Source organism: Malania oleifera, chromosome 6, assembly GCF_029873635.1.
Source record: "Malania oleifera isolate guangnan ecotype guangnan chromosome 6, ASM2987363v1, whole genome shotgun sequence".
NCBI classification, from domain to species: Eukaryota; Viridiplantae; Streptophyta; class Magnoliopsida; order Santalales; family Ximeniaceae; genus Malania; species Malania oleifera.
The window spans coordinates 2,611,738-2,636,853 of NC_080422.1; the positions used below are offsets into that span (position 1 = coordinate 2,611,738).

Sequence of the window (25,116 nt, forward strand, 5' to 3'; positions counted from 1 at the left end):
CTATCTGAAACTTTGGAAAATAGGTGTCAGTAAAATACCAAGCTTTATATGTGAAAAGGGGTCAACCGAGAGTATGTGTGTCGATTGATACCTCAGTTTGAAAGAAAGAAATAATGTTTGCTTAGTTCATTAATGAGATTGTGAAAATACTAGAAATGCACATGTTATTATGTTTTCATTGTAAATTGTATATATGACAAATGGGACCACAACTTGTTACTAAAGGAGTTGAAACATACTTCAGATTAAAGGAATTGAAAGATACTCTAGTTTCTAAAGGCGCGGTTCCGTTGCTAGTAAAGTGCAGTGCAACGACACATGTGAATCAATATGGGTATAGAGATAGTTGGCTTGTAGGAGTATTGGGACCACTGATGAAATAATGGATCGGGTAGAACAGTCGGACTATATAATAGATGTTTGACAGTGCCTGCACGAACAGGGCATGTCAGAGTTATCAGTACACAACCCGTGTCATGGGATAAATAGGCATATTATGACATTTCAAAGCTGGTCATTGTTCTAAATATTCATAGACATGATTTAAAAACTAAAATGGGTAAGGTCACAGGGTTAAGTACCTAGTGGAGGGATCATACAGTGTATGAGTCTATACCCTACCCTAACCTCGAGAACTCTCACTTGTAACGATACTAAATTATATTTGTATATCTCCTATGGTGCAGCAATATGAATGTGGAATTTTGCAACTGTTTTAACTAGAATAAACTCATATAATCACATGCTGTTGTAATATCTTCCACTTTATTGAGAAGTGTCTTACCTCAATCTTACAACCTTTGTTTCAGGTCCTTCAGGGCATCGATCCTCATCTTAATGAGACTTTGAAGCTTAGAATCTAATTGATAGGAGTAAGTTTTTGTACTAGTACTTGGTTGTTAGCTTGGTTAGTTTCTTTTGGGAATGTAATATAGTTTATATTTTAAGTATAAATCCTATGTATTAAAGATACAGTTAGAATTCTGATATATATCTAATAGAATTCCTATAGATGTTTATATTTTTCCGCAACATTTGAATTACAGTTATGTATGAAATACATTCGTATGTCTCTGTTTAAGGTTAGTTGTTTATATATGTTTATCATGTACAGGTATTCTATATGTTTGGTAGCAGTCTGGGTCCGTATAAAGGGTCCGATCGTTACATTATATATATAATATTTAATAACATCTAATGCAAACTAATAGATTTAAGCTTCAATTGTAAGAATTCAGTCAAATAATATTTAAATTTAAACTAATTTTTGAATATCACGTGAATGCCACATGCATCCCAACCCACATAAGCAGAATCAAGCAGCCACCAATCATGCTCATCACCTGCCTACCCAAACCAAATACCAAATAACCAAAAAATTCACAAAGCAAAAACAAAAATGAAAATAAAGCAAACAGATCACATTCCCTGAAACTTTGAACATCAGCAGCGTTATAATTACATTTCCAAGACCATAAAACAGATACAACAACAAACATGTTTATCAACTGAAGATTGCCATCTAAACCTCTTGGTGATGATGAGAACCCTCTGTACACTGTTGAACTCCGTTCACTTTCATGAAAGAAGTTGCAGAGCTGTTGGATCTGCCGCTCTCCAACTCCGGGAAATCGGAGGGTTGGGATCTGCCGCTCTCCAGATAACTCAGGAAGTTCATCACCACTGGATCAGTCCAAGGAGACCCCCGAGGAGCCTTGGCACCTGCTACCCACCCCAAATGACCACCTTTTGGTGTAATTATCATTAAACAGTTTGGGTTTTCCTGAATATGATGGGAAAGATCCCAAAAAAATAAACGAAAGAACAAACATTTTAGCCAATAAAAAAAAATATAAACAAATCAATTAACAGTTGATAAATAAATAAACGCGATCTTTTCAGGCTTGAGTTTAGTGGAATGATAGAGCTGGGGAATAGTTCCACTTTGAGAAAGCATATGAATCAACTTTAACTGTCCATTTGGTTCAGCAAATCTTCAAGGATTTCAGAAATGTGAGCAGTGAATTTCTCATGACCAAACATTTGGGATTTCTTCAGTAATCCAATATACCAGCAAAACATGCCAATCTATTTCTATAGCATACAGCCAAAGAGAGCAAAGAACACTAGCATACCTTGATATCTTCTCGAGGAATGCTCCTATAAGGAGCAATTGGATCATTTGCAGCCTGCAGCATATCGTTAAGAAGATTAAAATGGGTTAAGCACATTTCAGCTAAAGTTTACCTTGAGTTATAATTCAAAGAAAATTATTTCATGGTGCATCTGAAAGCCAAGCAAAAAAAGAGACTAATAACAAATACAATCCTTCAACCCTTTTTCTTTTCAATATATTGAAAAACTTCAGCTCGTTTGGTTCAGCAGAATAGCTATTCATTGGAATAAGATAAAATATAGTTTAAATTTTGGGAATCAAGGGAATAGTTATTTCTTATATATTTTTAATTATTTCATTCAACATATAATAAAAAGGAATAGATATCCCCATGATAAAATTTGGAATAGTTATTCCTTGTCTATTCTTTATTATGGACTAAAAAAATATTTCACATTTATTTGCTTCATAATAACAACATAATTAATCATATAATTATTTGTAACTAGCCTACTAAAACTAATCTATACCTAGAAATAGGCATTCCGTAAACCAAACATAACTTTATTGTTTTAAATGCCAAATGTGTAATCTTTACCAAAATTATGCTACGTATTCCTAGAAAGTGTAGCTTTTGTTGTGCAACACTCCCTAGATTTATGCATGCACATGCAGCTAATTGAAAGAAAAATAGAAGGAAAACTTGGGGGCTATTTGGTACCTTTTCTGTTTTTGGTGTTGTAGATTGAAAAAATAAGTTATTTACATGTTTTTTTTGCATTATTACTTTTCAGAAAATCAAATTTTCAATTCTTGTGATGACCTAGTTTACTACGAAACTTTTAACATTCAAAATTGAATTTTACAGATTAAATCATTCATTCTATACAAACTTTTTAATTAAAATAAAAACAAAATATCCATGATAATTTAAACTATAATTAAAATGAAATTTTCTATAAAATTTCTAAATTTAAATAATAATAATAATAATAATAATAATAATAATAAATTCAATCAATAATTCATTTTCAAAATTTTTCAATTGTCATGTGCAACAGGATTGTTCTTTGAGCACTAAAAAGTGAGTTCAAAAATATAAGAAATAAATATATAATTTTTTAAGGCAATTGAGATCTAGTGTTTATCAATTGATTAGATAGTCCAAACAAGACTGTTCCTACTTTCTGCAAAAAAACAAATAAATAAATAAAATTAAATAAAAATGAAATGCTGCAATCTTAGGTTACAATTTCTGTAACAAAAAACAAAATGCATTGATTAATAATTCCAATACATGGTAATGAAAAATCCAATCTTTCCTATAATTATATGGATAATGACCAAACCCAACACATTTTAAAGGTTTGCTACCTTGTATGTTCTCCCATAATTAGTGCATTAATAGTGAATTAGCGATGATAGTAGCTTTTCTGTTTTTAGGCTGGACATACTGCTATACTAGACTACTAATTCCTAATCCTTAAAGCTCCCACTATTACTACATATGATGCAAAGAAGAATCTAATGAAAGATTGAATTGGAGCCCTAGAAGGTTCATTTATTCAAATTACATTTGCAATGATAATGAAATACAAAAACAAACAGCATTATCTATTCACCACAATGGGGGAAATTTATTTCAGTTCACTTCAAATCTCAACCTAAAACTGAAACAGCCAAAGTCATCCATTTCCACCCAAGAACTCAACCAACCCGTGTTGAGGCTAAGTCAGTTTTAAAGCCCCATGTCATTAATGACAGGAAACACAGCACAAGTGCACAATTTTTTTTAGCATTGATATCCCTCTCAAAACAACTAAAAGAAGAAAGCAAAAAACTGTCCAAAGATGACAAAAAGACTACTCTTCAAAGAACCCTAAAATTGTATTCCACATAATGCAGTGAAACAATGCAACGAACATATGAGAACCTACAATGGCATCAAACAAATATTAGGAGGCAACAACATAATAGACCTTTTAACCTGCAGCTAATTGTTGGTGTAAGGACTGAAGACCAAATAAAGAGAAAGTTTTAGGTAGTTTTAGACCACCAACACAGCAAGTCCAATGGTAGTCTCAACAAAAGCTTCCACATTAACAACTGGGCCCACACTTTTGACTGGTAATTGAAAGCAACAGACACGGGTCCAATCCAAGTGAGGGCCCAATTGTCATGTAGCAGCTCCTAAATGAGTCAAGACTGTTGGCCCAACATGGCTTACTAATCTTGTTTTGATGATAACAAATAAGAGGTAATTTAACATGTTTTGTTGAAAGTGATGATACTTCAGGAATCAGGTGTTTAAGTTCAAGTTCAAAATTATCATAAAACTCATTGCAAAAATACATGAAAAAGAAAAGAAAGCTCAAAGAACATATTCCAAAGACACCTTGATGAAAGCTTAGAAAATTGATGGAAGCTTAGAGAATTTAAGTTTAGAGGCAAGATGGACTACACAAATAACAACCATGAAGACTTCAAGCTTAGAATAGAATTAAATCTTAAGAGTCTCTATGTAAGTACTTCATTCAAATGATAATTTGATTGAATTTGAAGCTCATTAGGAAACTCATTGACTTAGAGACCATGTTTTGAAAAACCCCGAAAAATATTTTTCAAAAGTCTTAAATTATTTTGGGGAAAGCAAAAGAGCAAAAAGAAATTGGAAACAAAATGAAAAATTAGATTTTTGATCTTTCCAGGCGACTGACAAATAAATAAACTGATTTTGAGACAACTCGAGAGGACCCAGGCAACTGACTAGTGATGACCCAGTCGACTAACTCCTTACTAAGTTTAAAATTTTCAGTGTTTTAATGAATCTAAGCGACTGACTCTTTATTCCTAGTCGACTGACTCTTCGAGATTTCAAATTTTAAATATAATGAGAAGTTTTCAAATTTGATTTTTTGAATTCTAAATGTTATGAAAACTTGGGAAACACTCCAAGTCACTTGGAGAACACGAAATACTCTTAGTTAAACATCTATAAATACCCCCTCAAGGCTAAGGATTCAATACACCAAACAAATACACAGCATTCAAAGCTCTCTTACTCTCAATACTCTCAAATCTCTCTTGCTCTCAAACTCTCTGAAGTTCCTTATTAAGTTTTGCTGTGAATCTCTCACAAAATTTCTGAGTCTACTCTGAATTCTTTCAATCTAGAAAGAAAGCTCACGGTGATATACTTGTAAGGCTTCAAATTCTTTCAATTGTTATTTTGAATTGAAGTATATTGTAGTGCTTAATTATTGTACTAATCAGCTCTTGAAGAGAGTGTCTTTGTACACCAAATTTGTTTCTTGTTTTTCTAAACGGTTCAGGATTGTTGAATCGTTGTACCAAGCATGGGGTATCGCTTGGAGAGGGGGCTCCACCCTAGTTGAAGGAAGGATTGTAAAAGGCTGCTCCTTCCTGTCAAAGGAGTGTGTAAGGTTGCTCATACCCGTAAAGGAGTGATATAGTGGAATCCTTGGGTGTGTTTGCCTAAGGCGAGGACATAGGGGGGTATAGTCGAACCTCGTAAAACTCGAATCTCACTCTCTCCCTACTCTTTAATTTTCTGCATATATAAATCGCGTGGATGTTTATTTAAGTGTTGGAAATTAATTTGTTATTGAGATTACGAAAACTTTAATTAAAGGGAGTACGTTGATTGATCTTTTGAGGAAACCTTAAAGGGAGTACGTTGATTAATCGTTTGCGGAAACCTTGATTAAAGGAAGTGCATTGATTGATCAATACCAAAGCCCATTAACAAATTAATTGGTTGCATATTTCATGTTACATATTTAACATCAATATTTGAGTTTTGGAAGCTTGGTTGAATTTTCTATTGTGTTTCATATTGAAGAAATCAAGTCTTCCTTGTTTGTAAAGGTTATTCATCGGTTATATATTTAAGCTCAAATCTACATTTGAATATTGAAAGCATTGCTGAAATTGTTCTATGGATTCAATCTTGAATTAATTATCCGTTGTATTTGTGATTGTGTAATTGCTGAATCCAAAAAGGGTTAAGAAAAAATTTATTAAAGAGGGTATAAAGAAATTTTTAATCCCAATTCACCCCCATCTTGGGAGTACACTTTCCTTTTCAAAGACCACCACTGGGCTCCACACTTTGACATTTCATTTAAAGCAGATGGATGTGGATCCAGCCAAAGTGTGGACAAAATGGCAGCTCCTGAATGGATTGAGACCACCACCATGCTTGCTGTTGGTAGTTAGGGCTGCAAACGTACCAAACCGCTCAAGAGTGGCTCAAGAGCTCGGCTGGATAAGAGATCACTTTCATTATATAAATAAGCAATTCCCAAGCCCAGTTTTGTGGCTCTGTTAGGATTCCCAAATCAATTGGGATTTCTAATTAATGTCTTATGATTCCCAAATCAACAAAGATTCTATTTGATGTTAGGATTATTTAATGCTTGTTAAGATTCCCAAGTCAATTAGGATTCGAGGGGATATAGTACATTCCTAATAAGAATAAGTGTCTCTACCCTGTATATATGTGTAACCACTACGATTGACCACGGACTATGACCGCTGCAATTTCCTTTGCGTGGTTAGAAGAAGAGAAGTTGGGAGAAGAACGACATCACTCCAGCAAGACCATTAGAAAGCAGCATGTTAGCAGCACTATCACCACCCCCCCCCCCCCCCCCCCCCCCCCCCCGCTTCTCACAATCCTCCTCCCAAATGACTAACTCAAGAGGAACTTAAAGAGCGAACGACAAAAGGTTTGTATTGACATTGTGATGAAAAGTGGCATAGAAGGTACTGTTGCAAAAAAGGACGACTCTTGATGATTGAACCAGTAGAGGAGCCAGAAGAGGTTGAGGATGACCACCCTTATTCAAATAAGGAAGGTGTGGAAATCATAACACATTAATTAGAAATCCCATTTGATTTGGGAATCCTAACAGGCTCATTTTAATGAACTAGTTGAATTTGAACAGAAATGGGCTCGGCTTGTTTTGGCTCGTCAGTGGCTCAATTATAGGCTCGGTTTAGGCTTGTTTGATAGGCTTCAATTAGACTCATTTATGAGCTAGTTTATAAAGGTCAAAATGGGATTAATAGGATATAATGGGCTTAAAAGTAGGGACTATTTGGATGTCGCTAATTTAGTTCAAATTCCGTAAACTAAATTTAATGATAGGGACAATGCCCAAGGCCGATAGGCTAGCTTATTGAAGGGGAAAAAAAAAACTCCAAGGCAGGATTAGTAAGAGCTCTTTTTTCACTTTTTTTGTCTAACAAAACTCTAAGACCCTCCCATCTCTCATAGTGAAAGGCTCTAAAAGAACCAAATCACTTGTGAGCATCTCGGTAGCTTGGCTTGATAAGGGCTTGTGAGCTAGTTCATTTGCATGACAAACAAGACTGAGCAAGTATATTAGATCCATATCTAATCTTGGCTTAAGCTCCAGCTCAGTTATAAAATTTAATAAACAAGGTTGAGCATGGCAAAGCTCTGCTCAAGTCGGCTCATTTTTCAAGCCTATTAGTAGTTCAGGACTACCCAAAATCTTCCCCTAAACAAAGGCTCTAACTTGGAAGGAAATTTCGGTCTCCAAATAGAATTCAACACAACTTCAGCTTTAGCTAATCCCATTCCAACCAAACTCCACAAACCCTATATACGAGCAACTTAAGGTTACCTCTGCAAACATATCTAAACAATTCAACTACAAGGTCATATCCTTCATTTATCATTCGCAATCATGCCCTTTCTTGGTATCTCAACCCAGTTTCTTTTGGCAAAGTATGTGTTTTATTTGAAAATGTCACCCGACTTATCAACACTAAGTTTCGATTCCATTAAAATCTCATACCAAACAAAGTTGCTTAAAGAACCAAACCAACCCAACCCAACCCAAATTTGGTTCAAGTTACTCAAACCTCAAAATGCAATCTACATGCTGACAATATGGAAATGTGGAAAAAAAAATTTATCCGAGAGACCAAGAATACAAAATATTTTTTTAAAAAATCACAAAACTATTATCGTAAACACTTAAAGGCAGCTAACAAAAGCTAACAACATCACATTATAAGATACTATAATAATTAAAAGTGGTAAGTGGTTTAACAGCTGGAACGATTTCCCACCATCTAGCTCAGTTTAGCATGAAAAACAATAGTCATTGTTGCTAACAGCCAACCAACAGGCACAGGTGTCCAGCCTCCTCATAACTGATGAACAATTAATTAGGAGGAACTTTCAATCAGTAGAATAAAATTTGATGCAAAAAACTCACTGTTCTAGGACCTAAATTAATAAATTCGATTATTAATCATAAGGAGTCCAAAGGTCAGCTTTTCCAATGCTGGCTACAATTCTCCAGGCCAGGCAAGCCGTGGCCATTCACGAGGCAACATATCAAGAAATATACTCTCACAGAGCTTTGTGTTATCCAAGAAGTAAAGCAAATACTGTTGATTGCATATATAAGACTCAAAATATACTTTCACAGAGCTTTGTGTTATCCAAGAAGTAAAGCAAAGATTGTTGATTGCATAAGTTTCTCGGCAAAGAGAGATACTGGAAATTAAACAATTTAGCCTCCACCAGTCATGGCTTATGTCAAAGATAATTCATCAGTTGAATTCTTAAAAATATGAGCGATGTCATTTAGCAGCTGCAAGTTGGTTTGGTGCGACCTGAGAACTGAAACAATGCAGCCCCTTTGGATTGGTTTAGCTCTTGATTTTTCAGAGAAGCAGAGAACAAACCTTGATTAGTTCATTCTTACAACTTGTTTCTATAGTAAATCTATTACATTTGTTGATGGTTATCTTAGTCATTTAGCATTGCTAGTGTGTGAGACTGTGAATGCTATGTTAACAAGTGAGAGTTAGCAAGGTTATTATGGTCATTGGAATGTGCTTTTACATACATTATAAATAGAGGGAGAAACCCATGATTGTGATTAGGTCTTCCATTTTACTCAATTATTCAACTTAGTATCAGAGCATGATACTAAGACCTAAACCCTAATTGTCAGAGCCACCATCAAAACCAAAGCCTAAAACTCACAATCCGCACCATGTCTACCACCATAGAAGAATTTCCAGCAACCCTATAACCCTAAAAAAAACAGCCAGCAGTTGACAGAAGTCAGAGCAGTAGCTGGAAAATTCTTGGGTGACACTGCCAGTTCAGGAACCCAAAATCCACTACAGATTTTGCAAAAACAAGACCATAGTCACCCACATATACTGCCAATATTCCCCCCACTTGAATCCCATCTGCAGAAGCTTCCCCTCGTGTCCTCACACACCCATTGAAGGCTGCCAGGGCCGACCCTATGCACCAGCGCATGAAGCCAATTTCAGGCATCTTTCTGGCTTGAATTCTTCCAGCAGCTCTATAAACATATTATTGAAGTTTTTCATGATGTTTTTTGTCCAAAGATCTCACCTTTTTTAGTTGCTCATTTATGACATCCAAGGAATGATTGTTTGATGCTTCTCAAAGCTATTTGTTAATGTTTATTGAGTTTAATTGGACCTGAAACAGAAGTATATGCTGTGTTTTTTACTTGTGCATGGTCGGCTTGCAGTTTACATCGGTCATCAAAGGTTGTGTACATCGAGTTGGTGAATTTAAAAAACATGTTGCCTGCTGTGTATTTTTTATTTGCTGCCCTATCAAGTTGTATGTGTGTTGGGATGGAGTTTCCAAATCCCAAAAGTTTGTCTCCTTCTTCAATTACTTGTTTGCATGAACAACGTACTATAGTTGTCTCAGAGGAGGAGTATTCAAGGTTCCTACAGTATCAAGCATCCCAACAAGCATATCATCACATTGCATCTTTTGCTCAAAAAAGTAACCATACTGTCTGTATGTCATCCGGTATCTCTCCCACTAGTCCCTAGGTTATCAACTCTGCTGGTACTAACCGTATGACAGGTGTCACCAACTTCTTTTCTACTTCCCAATATTCTACAAATCTACCTCGAGTTACCCTTGCTAAAGGGTCCACTACTACTGTTAAGGGAATACGTATAGTAACTCCTACTCCCTCCCTCTCTCTTTCTTCTGTTCTCTACATTTCTAAATCCTCCTTTAATCTCATGTCTGTTAGTAAAATTATAAAGTCAAGTGACATGCTCTATAACCTTCTTTCCTAATTTTGTTCTTATTCAAGATCTGAAGATGAGGAAGAAAATTGACACAAGACATAAGGCTGGTGGACTTTACTACTTTGAGTTGCACTCTTCTCCTATTGCATGTAGTGCCGCTGCCACACCACATCAAATCCATTGTTGCCTTGGTTATACATCATTGAACAAGTTAAAACAGTTGGTTTCTACTTTGAGTTCCATGTCTAACCCCGAATGTGAGTCTTGTCAATTAGGAAAGCATCATCGTGTTCCTTGGCCTCCCAAGTCAATAAAAGATTCGTTAGCCCTTTTATGTTAGTCCATTCTGATGTTTGGGGTCCTAGTCGTGTCATGTCAAGGTTGGGGTTTCGATACTTTGTTACTTTTGTCGGTGACTACTCCAGAATGACTTGGTTGTATTTAATGAAAGATCATTCTGAGTTGTTTAACATCTTTTGTGCCTTATGTTCTCAAATAAGGACTCTGTTTGATATGCCAATCCGGGTACTTTGTAGTGATAATGCTAAGGAGTACTTTAGTACTCAATTCGTTACCTATAAGACAAACCTTGGCATGATCCATTAGTTATCTTATGCCCACAATCCACAACAAAATGGAGTTGCAAAGCGAAAAAAACGAACATATTCTTGAAGACACTCAAACCCTTTCACACCAAATGAATGTCCCCAAAATCTTTTTGGACTGATGTTGTGCTCATCGCTTGCTCTCTTATGGATAAAATGCAATCTACAGTCCTTGGTGGTAAAATCCCATATTCAATTATCCTCCCTAAGGCTCTTTTGCTCTCCCATCCTCCTTATATGTTTGGTCGTGTCCTTCATTCATAATTTAAATCCAAGAAGAGATAAATTGGATCCTCATGCTGACAAATGTATTTTTCTGGGTTATTCCTATACTAAAAAAGGATATCGATGTTATAACCCCACTTTACATCGATTCTCTATCTCTACTGATGTCACCTTTTTTGATTCTACATTGTATTATTTCTGATTCCTTGAGTTTTGTTGACCTTTATGAGTCCCTTCCTCTACTAGCCTTCCTGATCCTAAGTTATTTCCTTCGTCTAGTCTTCCTACATTTTCATCCAACTTGAGTCCTTCTCAATGCTTGGATCGTCTCAATCTGCAAGTGTACACACAGGGACTCAAGAGAAGAGCCTCCTCCAGCTTCCACTTTTATGTCTCCAATTCCCTCGTCAAATGATCCTCTTCCCCAAGTGGTTGATCCTCCTACTGTTGTTCGAAAAGGTAAACGCACTTGTACCCAACATCCAATCTCTAATTTTGTTTCTTATGATTTCCTGTCACCCTCATACTAATATTTTGTTAGTACCATGTCTTCTAGTGCTCTTCCCGAGTATACTTCTGAAGCTATGTCCCATTCTAGGTGCACGAACACAATGATAGAAGAGATGCATGCTTTATAGGATAATGATACTTGAGAATTTGTACATCTTCCTCATGATAAGTCTGTGGTTGGTTTTCATTGCATGTACAATTTGAAAGTCAATCCAGATGGTTCCTTGGCTCAATTGAAGGCCTGCCCTGTTGTTAAAGGATATACTCAAGGCCAGGCAAACCATAGCCATTCACAAGGCACCATATCACAAATATACTTTCACAAGGCTTTTTGTAATCCAAGAAGTAAAGCAAACACTACTTATTGCATTTATAAGACTCAAGACACAACTGTTGTTCACTTGAATGCAACTCAATTTCGCTTGCTTGAGAATGTCTTAGAAGTTTCTCAGCAAAGAGAGAGACTAGAAATGAAACAATTTAGCCCAACCAATCATGGCTTATGTCAAAGATATTTCATCAGTTGAATCCTTAAAAATATAAGCGACGTCATTTAGCAGCTCCAAGTTGGTTTGGTGCAACCTGAGAACTGAAACAATGCAAAGCCTTTGGATTGGTTTAGCTCTTGATCTTTCAGAGAAGTAGAGAACAAACCTCGATTAGTTCATTCTTACACTTCGTGTCTATAGTAAATCTATTACATTTGTTGATGGTTATCTTAGCCATTTAGCATTGTTAGCATGTGAGTGTTATGTTAACAAGTGAGACTTAGTAAGGGTATTATGGTCATTGAAATGTACTTCGACATATATTATAAATAGAGGGAGAGACCCATCATTGTGAATAGGTCTTCCATTTTACTCAATTATTCAACTTGGTATTAAAGCATGATACTGAGACCTAAACCCTAATTGTCACAGCCACCATCAAAACCAAAGCCTAAAACCCGAAATCCACTGCATGTCTACCACCATAGAAGAATTTCCAGCAACACTATAACCATAAAAGAAACAGCCAGCAGCTGCCAGAATCAAAGCAGTCACTGGAAAATTTTGGGGCGACATTGCCAGTACAGGAACTCAAAATCCACTATAGATTTTGCGAAAACAACATCCATCACCCACAGATACTGCCGACCTGCCCCCCACTTAAATCCCCTGCAGAAGCTTCCCCATGTGTCCTCACACACCCATTGAAGGCTAGCAGGGCCAACCCTATGCACCAGCGCGTTAAGCCAATTTCAGGCATGTTTCTGGCCTGAATTCTTCCAGCAGCTCTATAAACATATTATTGAAGTTTTTCGTGATGTTTTTAGTCCAAATATCTCACCTTTTTTAGTTGCTAATTTATGACATCCGAGGAATGATTGTTTGATGCTTCTCAAAGCTGTTTTTTAATGTTTATGGAGTTTATTGGACCTCAAACAGTGGTATATGCTGTGTTTTTTACTTGTACGTGGTGGTCTTGTGGTTTGCGTCGGTTATCAAAGGTTGTGTAGGTTGGGATCGAGTGGGTGAATTCGAAAAACATGTTGCCCGCTGTGCATTTTTTATTTGCGGCTCTATCAAGGATGCATATGTGTTGGGATGGAGTTCCCAAATCCCAAAAGTTTGTCTCCCTCTTCAGTTACTTGTTTGCATGAACAACGTACTATAGTTGTCTCAGAGGAGGAGCATTCAAGGTTCCCGCAGTATCAGGCATCCCAACAAGCATATCATCACATTGCATTTTTTGCTCCAAAAAGTAACCATACTGTCTATAGGTCATCCAATATCTCTCCCACTAGTCTCTGGGTTATCGACTCTATTGGTACTAACCATATGACGAGTGTCACAAACTTCTTTTCTACTCCCCAATATCCTACAAATCTACTTCGAGTTATCCTTGCTGATAGGTCCACTATTTCTGTTAAGGGAATAGGTATAATAAATCCTACTCCCTCCCTCTCTTTATTTGGTTCTCTACATTCCTAAATCCCCTTCTAATCTCACATCTGTTAGTAAAATTATAAAGTCACTAAATTGCTCTATAACCTTCTTTCCTGATTTTGTTCTTATTTAGTATCTGAAGATGAGGAAGACGATTGGCACCAGACGTAAGGCTGGTGAACTTTACTACTTTTAGTCGCTCTTTTCTCCTTTTGCATGTAGTGCCGCAGCTGCACCACATCAAATCCATTGTTCCCTTGGTCATCCATCATTGGACAACTTAAAACAATTAGTTCATACTTTGAGTTCCATGTCTAACCTTGAATGTGAGTCTTACCAATTAGGAAAGCATCATAGTGCTCATTTGCCCCCCAAGTCAATAAAAGCGTCATTAACCCTTTTATGTTAGTTCATTCTAATGTTTAGGGTCTTAGTCGTGTCACGTCAAAGTTGGGGTTTCAAAACTTTGTTACTTTTGTCGATGACTACTCCAGAATGACTTGGTTGCATTTAACGAAAGATCGTTCTAAGTTGTTTAATATATTTTGTGTGTTCTGTTCTCAAATAAGGACTTAGTTTGATATGCTCTCAAATAAGGACTGGCATGATCCATCAGTCATCTTGTGCCCACACTCCACAACAGAATGGAGTTGCGGAGCGAAAAAATAGACATATTTTTTAAGTCACTTGAACCCTTTTGCATAAAATGAATGTCTTTGGAGTGATGTTGTGTTCATATCTTGCTCTTTTACGAATAAAATGACATCCTTTGTCCTTGGTGGTAAAATCCCATATTCAATATCTTTCCTAAGGCTCTTTCGTTCTCCCTTCCTCCTTGTATGTTTGGTTGTGTCCTTCATTCATCGGTTAAATCTAGGAAGAGATAAATTGGATTCTTGTGCTATCAAATGTATTTTTTTGGGTTATTCCTATACTCAAAAAGGATATCGATGTTATAGCCCCACTTTACATCGATTCTTTGTCTCTACTGATGTCACCTTTTTTGAGTCTTCATTGTACTAATTCTGATTCCTTGAGTTCTATTGACTTTGATGAGTCCCTTCCTTTGCATAGCCTTCCTAATCCTAACTTATTTCCTTCATCTAGTCTTCCTACATCTTCATCCAGTTTGAGTCCTTCTCAATGCTTAGACTGTCCCTATCTACAAGTGTACACACGACAAGTCAGGAGGAGAGCCTCCTCCAGCCTCCACTTTTAGGCCTCCAATTCCCTCGTCAAATGATTGTCTTCCCCAAGTGGTCGATCCTCCTACAACTATTCAAAAAGGTAAACACTCTTGTACCCAATATCCAATCTCAAATTTTGTTTCTTATGATTTCTTGTCACCCTCATACTACTATTTTGTTAGTTCCATGTCTCTATTGCTCCTCCCAAGTCTATCTAAAGTCTTGTCCCATTCTGGGTGGAGGTACACAATGATAGAAGAGATGCATCCTCTATAGGATAATGATACTTGGGTATTGGTACATCTTCCTCCTAATAAGTCTGTGGTTAGTTGTCGTTGCATATACACTTTGAAAGTCAATCCAAATGGTTCCCTGGCTCAATTGAAGTCTCCCTTGTAGCCAAACCTATCTCAGTACGTTTGTTAATTTCCTTAGCCACCACCTATCATTGGCCTCTACACCAATTAGACATGAAAAAATCTTTCCTACATGATGATCTTTAGAAGGAGGTCTATATGGAGCAACCACTTGGATTTGTTGCTCAGAGGGAGTCAGGCTTAGTGTGTTGGCTCAATAAGTCACTACATGGTTTAAAACAATCTTTAAGACATGGTTTGGTCACTTTAGTGCTACAGTGCTTTAGTTTGGCCTTCAACGGTGTGCAGTAGATCATTATGTATTTTATAGTCGTACTCCATATGGAAAGATTCTGCTTATTGTGTATGTGGATGATATTGTGATTACTAGTGATAATGACCAAGGTATTTAGAGCCTAAAGCATTTCCTGCACACTAAGTTTCAAAAAAAGGATTTGGGATTATTGAAGTACTTCTTCAGTATAAAAGTATTGAGATCTCGTTCAGGAACCATCTTGTCATAAAGGAAGTATGTTCTTGATCTCTTAGATGAGACTGGACTGTTAGGATCCAAACCCGTTGATACACCTACGGATCCTAATGGTAAGCTAGTGCCAAATATTAGTGATTTGTTTCCTAACCCAATACAATGTCAGAGACTTGTTGGAAAGCTAAATTATCTTATGGTCACTCAGTCGAATATATTTTTTGTAGCAAGTGTTGAGTCAGTTTCTTGATTCTTTCAGAACAAGTCACTGGGATGCAGTAATTCACATGTTGAGATATCTCAAAGATGCACCTGGGAGAGGTCTTTTATATCAAGATTGAGGTCACACTCACATTCAAGGATATACTGATGCATATTAAGTCGGGTCACCTTCTGATAAAATATTCACATCTAGGTACTGTATCTTCGTTGGTGGAAATTTGGTTTCTTGGATGAGTAAGAAACATACTGTGGTGGCCAAGTCAAATGTTGAGTCAAAGTATAGGGTCATGGCTCACACTACATGTGAAATTTTTTGGTTGAAGAACATGTTGCCATTCATATTGCCTCCAACCCAGTCTTCCATGAGCAAACAAAACATATTGAAGTTGATTGTCACTTTGTTCAGGAGAAACTTGTGCAGAAGCTCATTACCACCACTTATATGCGAAGTCAGATTTGCAGCTTGATGATTTATTTACTAAAGCCTTGAGGGATGCTCGTGTTAAATTCTTTGTAACAAGCTAGGAGCATATGATATATGATATATATGCTCCTAGCTTGTTACAAATGAATTTAACGTGATCCAACTTGAGAGGGAGTGTTGATGGTTATCTTAGTCATTTAGCATTGTTAGTGCGTGAGTGTTACGTTAACAAGTAAGAGTTAGTAAGGATATTATGGTCATTGGTATGTACTTTGACATATATTATGAACAGAGGGAGAGACCTATCATTGTGATTTGGTATTCCAATTTACCCAACTATTCAACAACATTGCCGCAATGCTTTTCCTTTTTCAATTTTTCATAGTGACTTTTTAAAGATGATTGCAACAATAATAAGCAAGTCTTAAGTCCCTCTAAGTGGCAGAACCGTTAGAAGGTACACAATCAATCAATAAAATGTGCAAATCAAGCAAATAGCCCTACAAGTATGCACATGTTCAAATCCACTTCTTTTATAGGTAAGATGACCAAAGTATCATAATTGTCTACAATTACACTTAAAAAAGCAATCAATCAATAAAAATATAACTTCTCTTTGGTTAGATTATCAAAAACATGTTGATATTTGGTAACCTATCATTACTTGCACATGGATAAAGAGTTTAAAACCAGTATACATTATAAAAGGGTTTTTCGAAAAGAGGAAAAAAAACCTGGCTTTTATACCAAAGTATAGTTGCAGTAGCAGCCGTAACCATCAAACAGTCTTACACAATGGTATAGTAGCAGCAGCAGTAGTAATCATTCAACAATTATGAAGCCATGCTTCTTTCTTATTTTAATACCAAGAAGTTCCCATACCAAAGTACGGTAGCAGTATTAGTCATCTCCCAATTTTAACACCAAGAAGTTCCTGTTTAATGCAGTCATGCCTCTTGCTTATTTGAACACCAAGAAGTTCCTATACCAAAGTGGCAGTAGCAGTAGCAGTAGCAGTAGCAGTAGTAATCACTAATCATCAAACAACCTTAACACCAAGAAGGACTGACTTCATGTAGCCATAATTCTCTCTTCAGTTCCATTCGTCTCTACATACCGCTGCATCCACCACCATGCCACTGCCAGTATGCTGCTGCAACTAACACCTATCCCCCAAGCCACATCTGTGCTCAATCTCCCTCTATCCTGTTTTAAGGCTAAGAATGTGGTAAGGCTCTGGGCTCCAACGCACAAAACTCCGCCAGTGAGATCTTTTCCCTTGCTCAATTTTTTGATATGTGTGTGTGGTTTCTGGATATAGTTCTAAGTCGAGTGTTTGTCTGTTTTGAAGTAGACACAGGTTAGATAGAGTAGGAGTGAGTACCTAATTAGGTTTTTAGGTTTTTAGGTTCATAGTTCTCACACTTCTTATTATCATAAATAGTTTGCCTCAACCACGACTGATTTTTCAAACGATATCATACAACTTTTTTGCTGATATCCAAAACAACTTTTGGATCGTTTTTGTTTTTTATAATTCCTAGAATAGTATTTTTTTTGTTTTTAAAATTAGGCATGTTTAACAACATTTTTTCCAAAACAACCTGCTCATGTTCGGTTTTCAAGATAGACTATACACAGCCTATGTATTTCAGTCTCTATACAAATCACACTACACCCCAGACTTTTTATCCTTTTTTCACTCATTAGATGATTATACTCCACCTGTGTGCATCCATACACACAGCTGGTCTCAAGTCCGGATAAAGTAGGGTTGATACAATGATAAGAAGAAAAGTAAACACAATCTGCCTCCAAGAGACTAAATGGGTAAGGGAGAAAGCTAGAGAAATTGGAAAATCAAGATTTAAACTGTAGTAAATTGGAAAAGAAAAACATAAAAATGTTTTGGAAATCATTGTAGACAAAGACCTAAAAGATGATATGGTGCATATTAAAAGAATATGGGATAGATTCATAAAAATCAAAATAGCTATAGGCCAAGAGATAATAAATGTTATTAGTGCGTACAACCCCCAACCAGGCTTAATAGAAAACCACAAAAGACAACTTTGGAAAGATATGAATAATAATATTATACAAGGCATAGAGTCTAAAAAAACATTCATAGGAGCTTATTTGAATGGCCACATAGGAAAGGACAATAAAGTTTACGAGATGATGCATGGGGGACCATGGGTATGGAGATTAAATGAGTATGATGGTATGGTTTTAGATTTTTCCATGTCTTACGATCTTGTTATAATCAATACTTGCTTAAAGAAAAGATAAAAACACTTAATGACCTTCAAGGGTGGACAAAATAAAAGTCAAATAGATTTTTTTTGTTTAGTAGGAAGGGAGATCATTTATCTCGTAAGAATTGTAAAGTTATCCTAGGCGAAAAAGCTTGACTACACAACATAGAGTTATAGTATTAGATATTTGTGAAAAAGAAAAAAAAAATGTAAGAGAAACAGCAACATAAATCGATGCAAGAGGATTAGGTGGTGGAGTCTGAAGAGAGAAAATGAGAAAATATAGTAAAATTTGAAGATAAAATGATCAAAGACAATGAGTAGACAATAGAGAACAAGCTAGACATGAACACTCTATGAAATAGAATGGCTAATAGTGTTAAAAAGATGCAAAAGAGACTTTAGTTGAATCCAACAGAAGATTCTTGGGCAGCAAAGAATGCTAGTGGTGAGATCAAGATGTCCAAAAAACCGTAAGGGCAAAAAGAATCAGTTACAAACATGGCAAAAATATAGAAATATAGAAAACATTGAAAAAAATAAAGAGGCGAAAAAAACTATTGGTGAAGCTAAACATAGAGCTTATGATAATTTATAGTTTTATACACTAGACTACATTCAAAAGAAAAGGAAAGAGACATATATAAATTGGCTAGAGCTAGATAAAGAAAGTGCAAGGATTTAGGCAACATAAAATGCATAAAAGATAAGAATGATAATGTCTGGGTAAAAGAAGAAGGCATAAAAGGGAGGGGATGAAGACACTTTAATAAGTTGTTTAATGAAAACCAAGTTGAAAGCTTAAATTTACAAGTGACAAATGAGGAAAAGACTAAAATCTGCGATTTATTTGCAAAATTAGAGTCATTAAAGTTAAGATGGCCTTAAAAAAGATGAAAAATGGGAATTGTAAAGGATCAGATGACATCCTAATTGAAGCTTGGAAATGTCAAGAGGATAAAGAAAGTATATGGTCAACTAATCTATTCAACAATAAAAACCAAGAAAATGTAAAAAGAATGGAGAAAAACAAAACCGAGCCGGAAAAATCAGCCAACCATTTTTTGGTTCAATTTTAGCTTGGAATTTTTAATTTTTTCGGTTATTGGCTCAATTTTAGTTTAGCCCATTCAATAGCCACAATTGACCGAACCAAACCGATCTAATATATTATAAATATATAAATAAATACATATTATAATATTATATAAAATTTTAGTAGTTTAATTTATAAAAAAAAAATTGTATTGCGCTAAGATTGATGCTTAAATTTTAATATGAATATTTTAAATTTACATATTAATTATTATGAAAAAAAATATTATTAGCAGTGAATTCAAAATAATAAATTATACTCAACGATTTCGGCTCATTTAATGGTTCGAGGGGTATCGCTCAATTAACCAGACCATGTGCATCCCTACTATATACAAAAACAAATGTGATATTCAAAACTGTAATTTACAAAACTAAACTTATGAGTCAAATGATGAAACTATGGAAAATGGTAACTGAACAAAGAATAAGATTGAAACGAGGGTCTCAGAGATCAATTTGGTCTTATGCCTGAGAGATCGACAACAAAATCTATTAATCTTCTAAGAAGGTTAATGGAAAAAGTGAAAAGAAAAGGGACTTGCATATAGTTTTTATCGACTTAGAGAAAGCATATAATAGAATACTTAAGAAAGTGCTTTGGTGGGTTCTAGAAAAGAAAAGGATTTGCAATAGGTATATTGACATCATTAAGGATATGTATGAATTTATGATTGAGTAACAACTAGCATTAGGACTGCAAGTGGAGAGTCTAGAGAATTTCTAATCATAATAGGTGACACCAAACTTCTACTTTGAACCATTATCTATTTGATTTAGGCATTAAATAAACTCACTGGGAATATCAAAGCCAGATCCCATGGTGTACGTTGTTCATAGATGATTTTGTTCTAATTGATGAAAATAGTAGCGGCTAGAATTTAAGTTACAACTTTAGAGAAAAACCTTAAAGACTGGAGTTTTTCGAATAAGTAGATGCAAAATTAAATAAATGAAATGTAATTTCAACCATGTAACAAGGAATATTGAAAATACAATTAAACTTGTCAATCAAGAAACCAACAACACTAGTAGATTTCAATATCTTGGATCTATTATGCAAGTGGAAGGAGAAATTGAAGAGCATGTAATACATAGAGTTAAAGCAAGTTGGGTAAAATGGAGGAGTGCTTCATGCATGCTCTGTGGTCGTCAAATACCATTGAAATTAAAAGGAAAGTTCTATAAGACCAGTGAGGAGGAACTAGTTATTGTTAATAGTGCTAGAAGAAGTAGGATAGGCCTAAAATAACTTGAAATAAGGTTGTGTGGAAAGATTTAATAGCTCTTAAGTTAGTTGAGGAAAATACCCTTGATCATGTGAATTAGCAAGAAATGATTCATATAACTGACCCCACTTAGTGGTACTTAAGGCTTGTTGTTGTTGTTGCCATAATTCTCGCCTATTGTTTTCCTAGCAAAAATAATTAAAAACCCAATTCAAAAAAATAGCACGCATTGACTAAGTAACTTATTTCAAGCTAGGTCAAACAGCCAAAAGAAATAAGAAGTTGAAAAGATAATCAAAATCAATATAAATTTATTAGACCCAAAATTATGAAACTATTTCTAAAATTAATTATCAAAATCGTCAATTATAAGGTTATATCATTATTCTAAAATTAAACCAAGAACATTAAAGATAATGATCACAACAATAGTGCATAGTATGGCTTTGGACAAGTAAAAACAAAGTTCTGAAGAGATGATAAACACAATATATGAGGTTATTATATGGAATCTATACATATATAGGGTGGCTTTAGACTAGTGAAAACAAAAATTCCTGAAGAGATGATAAACACAATATAAAAGCATATTATATGGAATCTAAAAAAAAAGAAGCAGGCAGGGGAGAGAGAGAGAGAGAGAATAGCATACGTTTTAGCATTGTTTCTGTAATTCAACTAATAATTTGATTTCCACAAGATTGAATAAGCCTTAGGCTGTGCATGCACTCCATATCTATCTCTAGCAAATCCATACTCAAACTTATAAAATGCAGTGCAATTCAACCAGAATTTTGAGGATAAAATTGTTTATATTTTTAAAAAGTTTTATGATCAAAGGTAAAAGAAATCTTGCCTGGATGCAAAGCAATGGCGTGCGCACATGTTTTATATATTCTGAGCTATTTGAATTAGAGTAGTAATCATCCACCGACTGGTAACCAAATGTAGCTGCAAGGTTTTACCACGTCAAAGAACATGCTGTAAGCAGTTGACATTAATTAAAAACAAGGCAGCTTTTTATGTACAAAAAAATATATACCAACAGTTAATCCTTCATGAAATTCCCTAACAGACTTGCAATTTGCAGTCAGTGGTATATTGTAATCACCATCCAAGTCTTCAAAGAGGAGAGCGTGCCTGTAAAAACAAGAGAATCGCAAGACAATGTACATAGAGAAAGAAATTATTTAATACATAGAGAAAGAAATTCTTAAAGATAAATACATCTAAAGCAGAGATGAAATGAAATTTTTAAGCAATACTTCTTAAAAATTTTGCGGAGAGCACTTGCAAGAGATTTGTCATAAATGCAATTAATGCCCTTGCTGAATTCCTCATCTGCAACAACCACATCGAAAGGATTGCACAGGGACACAGCACCAGAAAGAGGGCAAGTATTAGAATCCTGCAGGAATATATAACAAGATAAAAATAAAACTAAATCCCAATTAGTAAAACAATACTATGCATTAAACCAAGGTCCAAGCTGGTGAATGAGGGAACGGGGGACAGGCACTTTAAAAGAATGCAAACAAGGATGCAGGTATTTAGCCGAGCAAAAGCAAGACAAAAAGCCAAATACAAAGGAAGACGAGAGAGCATGGTCATTTAATTATCCTACCTGACCCAAATATCGAACAAGAATATTTGCCCCAAGAGACCAACCAGCAGCATATAAATTGGCTTCTGGGTACCGAGCAGCAAGTTGTGCCACTACTTCACGAAGATCGTCTGTATATCCAGCTGAATAGAACTGCATATCAGCAGTGTCATAGTATAAATCTTAATGTGCAAGTAAATGCCTTACAGTACTTGAACTACATATTTTGATAATTCCAGCAAGGAAAAAAATTGTAATAGTAAAGAACAACCACATTGATTTACATGAAATTACTATTGCCTATATTGTTTTGCATTAAAGCATCACAACAGGTTAAAATTGGAATGGATGTCATCCTATATAGTTTATGTCATCATGGCAATGCCTGGCACTGCCATTGATTCTTGCTTGCAGCGAGCAATTGTCTTGATTCTTGTAAAACATGGGCTGCTTGTAAAACCTAGATCCAAATGTGTACCATGTGCTCCACATTAAAATTATTAAATTACAATGAAATGTGACCAAAATCCATAATTCTCATAGACTTCTAAGATACCTTAGCAGTGACCACAGGGCTATCTGCACAGCCACGGCTGTTGAATACAACTACTCTCCATCCATTACTGCTGGCTCTAACTAGCATATGCTTCACATAACGATCCCCACTCCCTCCAGCTAGACCCGGCTGCAACAATCAATCAACAGAACCATCTTTAACAATTACGTAGTTTAACACACAGCAAAAAAAACCCATCTCAGTAAATGTAGGATTCAAGCATAGTTGTCAAATCGAGATTTGAATCATGACACAAAATTCCAATTTTGGAATTGAGAATCAAGAAACAAATTGAATCCTAAGATTCGGTCAAATTTCCAAAATCAATTCTAAATGGCATGCCTATATTGATATAGGAACACCAAGAAAAATAGTAAAACACATTTAAATTTTAACAAGAAAAAAATCATATTTCATGTCTATGCTTTCCCTAAACAAATAAAAAGTAAGGGAATTTGTCAGGAAATATTACTAAAAAAATGAAGTTTATGCTGTTTAAGGGAAAGAACCAAGAGAAAGTAATGAAAACTGAAATATTAATAAGTAATTCTAATATTTTTCTTTTTTCCATTTTCATCTTTATTTCCCGCTGTTTCAGAGAAATCAAGCGGAGAGAATAATAATAACAGTGTTCAACCAGCTCTATTGATTACAATTGCATAGTTTTAACTCAACCAGAAAACCTCTGTGTAGTCTATGATTACAATCTGGACTAACAATACGTGTGGATTGCGAGAAAATAGAGCAAAACATGGAATCTTATCACGGGTTATATTTACACTTTACACTTTACAGAGGCAGTTGCAAGGGTGTATAAGTAAATAAAATAATTTTATCCCCTTCTTCATTTCCTTTCCTTTTCCTCTGTTTCCGAGAAATCAAAAGGAGAGAATAGAAGAAATAGTGTTCAAAAACAGAAAGCAACATAAGTTGAAGTGAGAAGAACGCAGACCAATAGAATGAGGATTGGAGAATCAGCCGGCAACCGGCGGAGGTCGCCGGAGACCCAATCGAGAGCGACAACGCCGTCATCGCTCATCCTAAGACACTCCCGCCGGTACCGGACCTCCGGGAGAGACCGAAAGAGAGCTGCGAAGATCGTCTCAACGTGGCCGTTCCATCCGATCAAAGGAAACGGATCGTACGGTCGCTCCAGGGAACTGAGAGCGGGGAGCAAGGAGTCCTGAGCTCCGCCGAAGACTTCGAGCGACGGATGGTGGTAGTGGCGGACCAGGGGTTTATCGAGCGGCAGGAGAGCGGCGGTATTGACTTGGACGGCGGAGGAGACGGTCTTCATGGGCGTGCGATTGGAAGCGGTTGGTAGTGGGAGAGGAGTAATCGAGCGGGGCAAGTGGCGGAAATGGCGGAAGGAGGGAAGGGGAGCGGCGGAACCCAGGGAGGCCGTCGCCATTAGCGGCGGACGCACGGGTGAGAACGTAAGGGAAGAAGCGCGTTCTTCCCCAACGCCGCCGCCGGATCGGTTTGGGACCTCAACGGCTCGTCTTGTGACCGCAACAGCGAACTAGAGCTACTCAAATTAGTTTTAAGCTTACCCATTTATATTTGTAATAAAAATTAGTCGTGGGCACGTAATACGTGAATGCTTCACGATTTTTAATTTTAAAAAAATAAAATATTTAAAAATAATTAAAAATTAAGAATAAATATTTTAAAATAATTATACGCAATTATAAAAAAATTTTAAAATAATTATGAATAGTTATAGTGACATAATTATAAAAATAATTTAAATAGATATGGGTAATTATAGCAGTACTTTAAAATAATTATAAGAATTAATTCTATATTTTTTTATAAAAAACATGGAAACTTCTTTTGTACCATTAGATTAGAAGAGATTATAAATAAATAAAAAGTCATAAACGAGATCATTTTTAAATTTTTTAATAATTTTACCAAAAAAATTAACAAGTTTAATCCCATATTTTAAGTAAAATTCACACATTTATTCATTTTATTTTTAAGGATAGAATAAAAAAAATTAAAGACCTGTTTAATTGTGAAAAAAAAAGTTATTTTTTTTATTTTTAAATTTTTTAAACAAATATAAAACATCATGTTTATTATTTTTATAAAAATATATACGAGGAATTTATGAATAATAATAAATATTTTTTTAAGTTTTTTATAATCATAAAAATTAAAAAATAATAATAATAAGGTGACATTTTTGTATTTCACAAAAATAGGA

General features: G+C 35.5%; 1 protein-coding gene across 1 annotated transcript; it reads right to left on the reverse strand.

The window, feature by feature from the left end:
• Positions 1-1,400: 1,400 nt before the first annotated feature.
• LOC131157366 (embryogenesis-associated protein EMB8-like) lies at positions 1,401-24,491 on the reverse strand. Its single transcript, XM_058111451.1, has 8 exons — positions 23,857-24,491; positions 22,905-23,033; positions 22,370-22,501; positions 22,011-22,153; positions 21,788-21,885; positions 21,602-21,696; positions 2,136-2,189; positions 1,401-1,783 (listed from the first exon to the last, which is right to left on the reverse strand). The coding sequence occupies exons 1-8, from the start codon at positions 24,313-24,315 to the stop codon at positions 1,523-1,525; spliced, it is 1,371 nt and encodes a 456-aa protein (XP_057967434.1). The 5' UTR covers positions 24,316-24,491; the 3' UTR covers positions 1,401-1,522.
• Positions 24,492-25,116: the final 625 nt, after the last annotated feature.

Bases quoted from the DNA above. Each gene is read 5' to 3' on its own strand.
- LOC131157366 (XM_058111451.1), bottom strand. From the start codon at position 24,315: ATGGCGACGGCCTCCCTGGGTTCCGCCGCTCCCCTTCCCTCCTTCCGC. The intron at 22,502-22,904 runs GTATCTTAGAAG...GCTGATATGCAG, and splicing joins GCCCTGTGGTCACTGCTAAG to TTCTATTCAGCTGGATATAC. The intron at 1,784-2,135 runs GTATGCTAGTGT...CATCATATTCAG, and splicing joins TTCCTCGAGAAGATATCAAG to GAAAACCCAAACTGTTTAAT.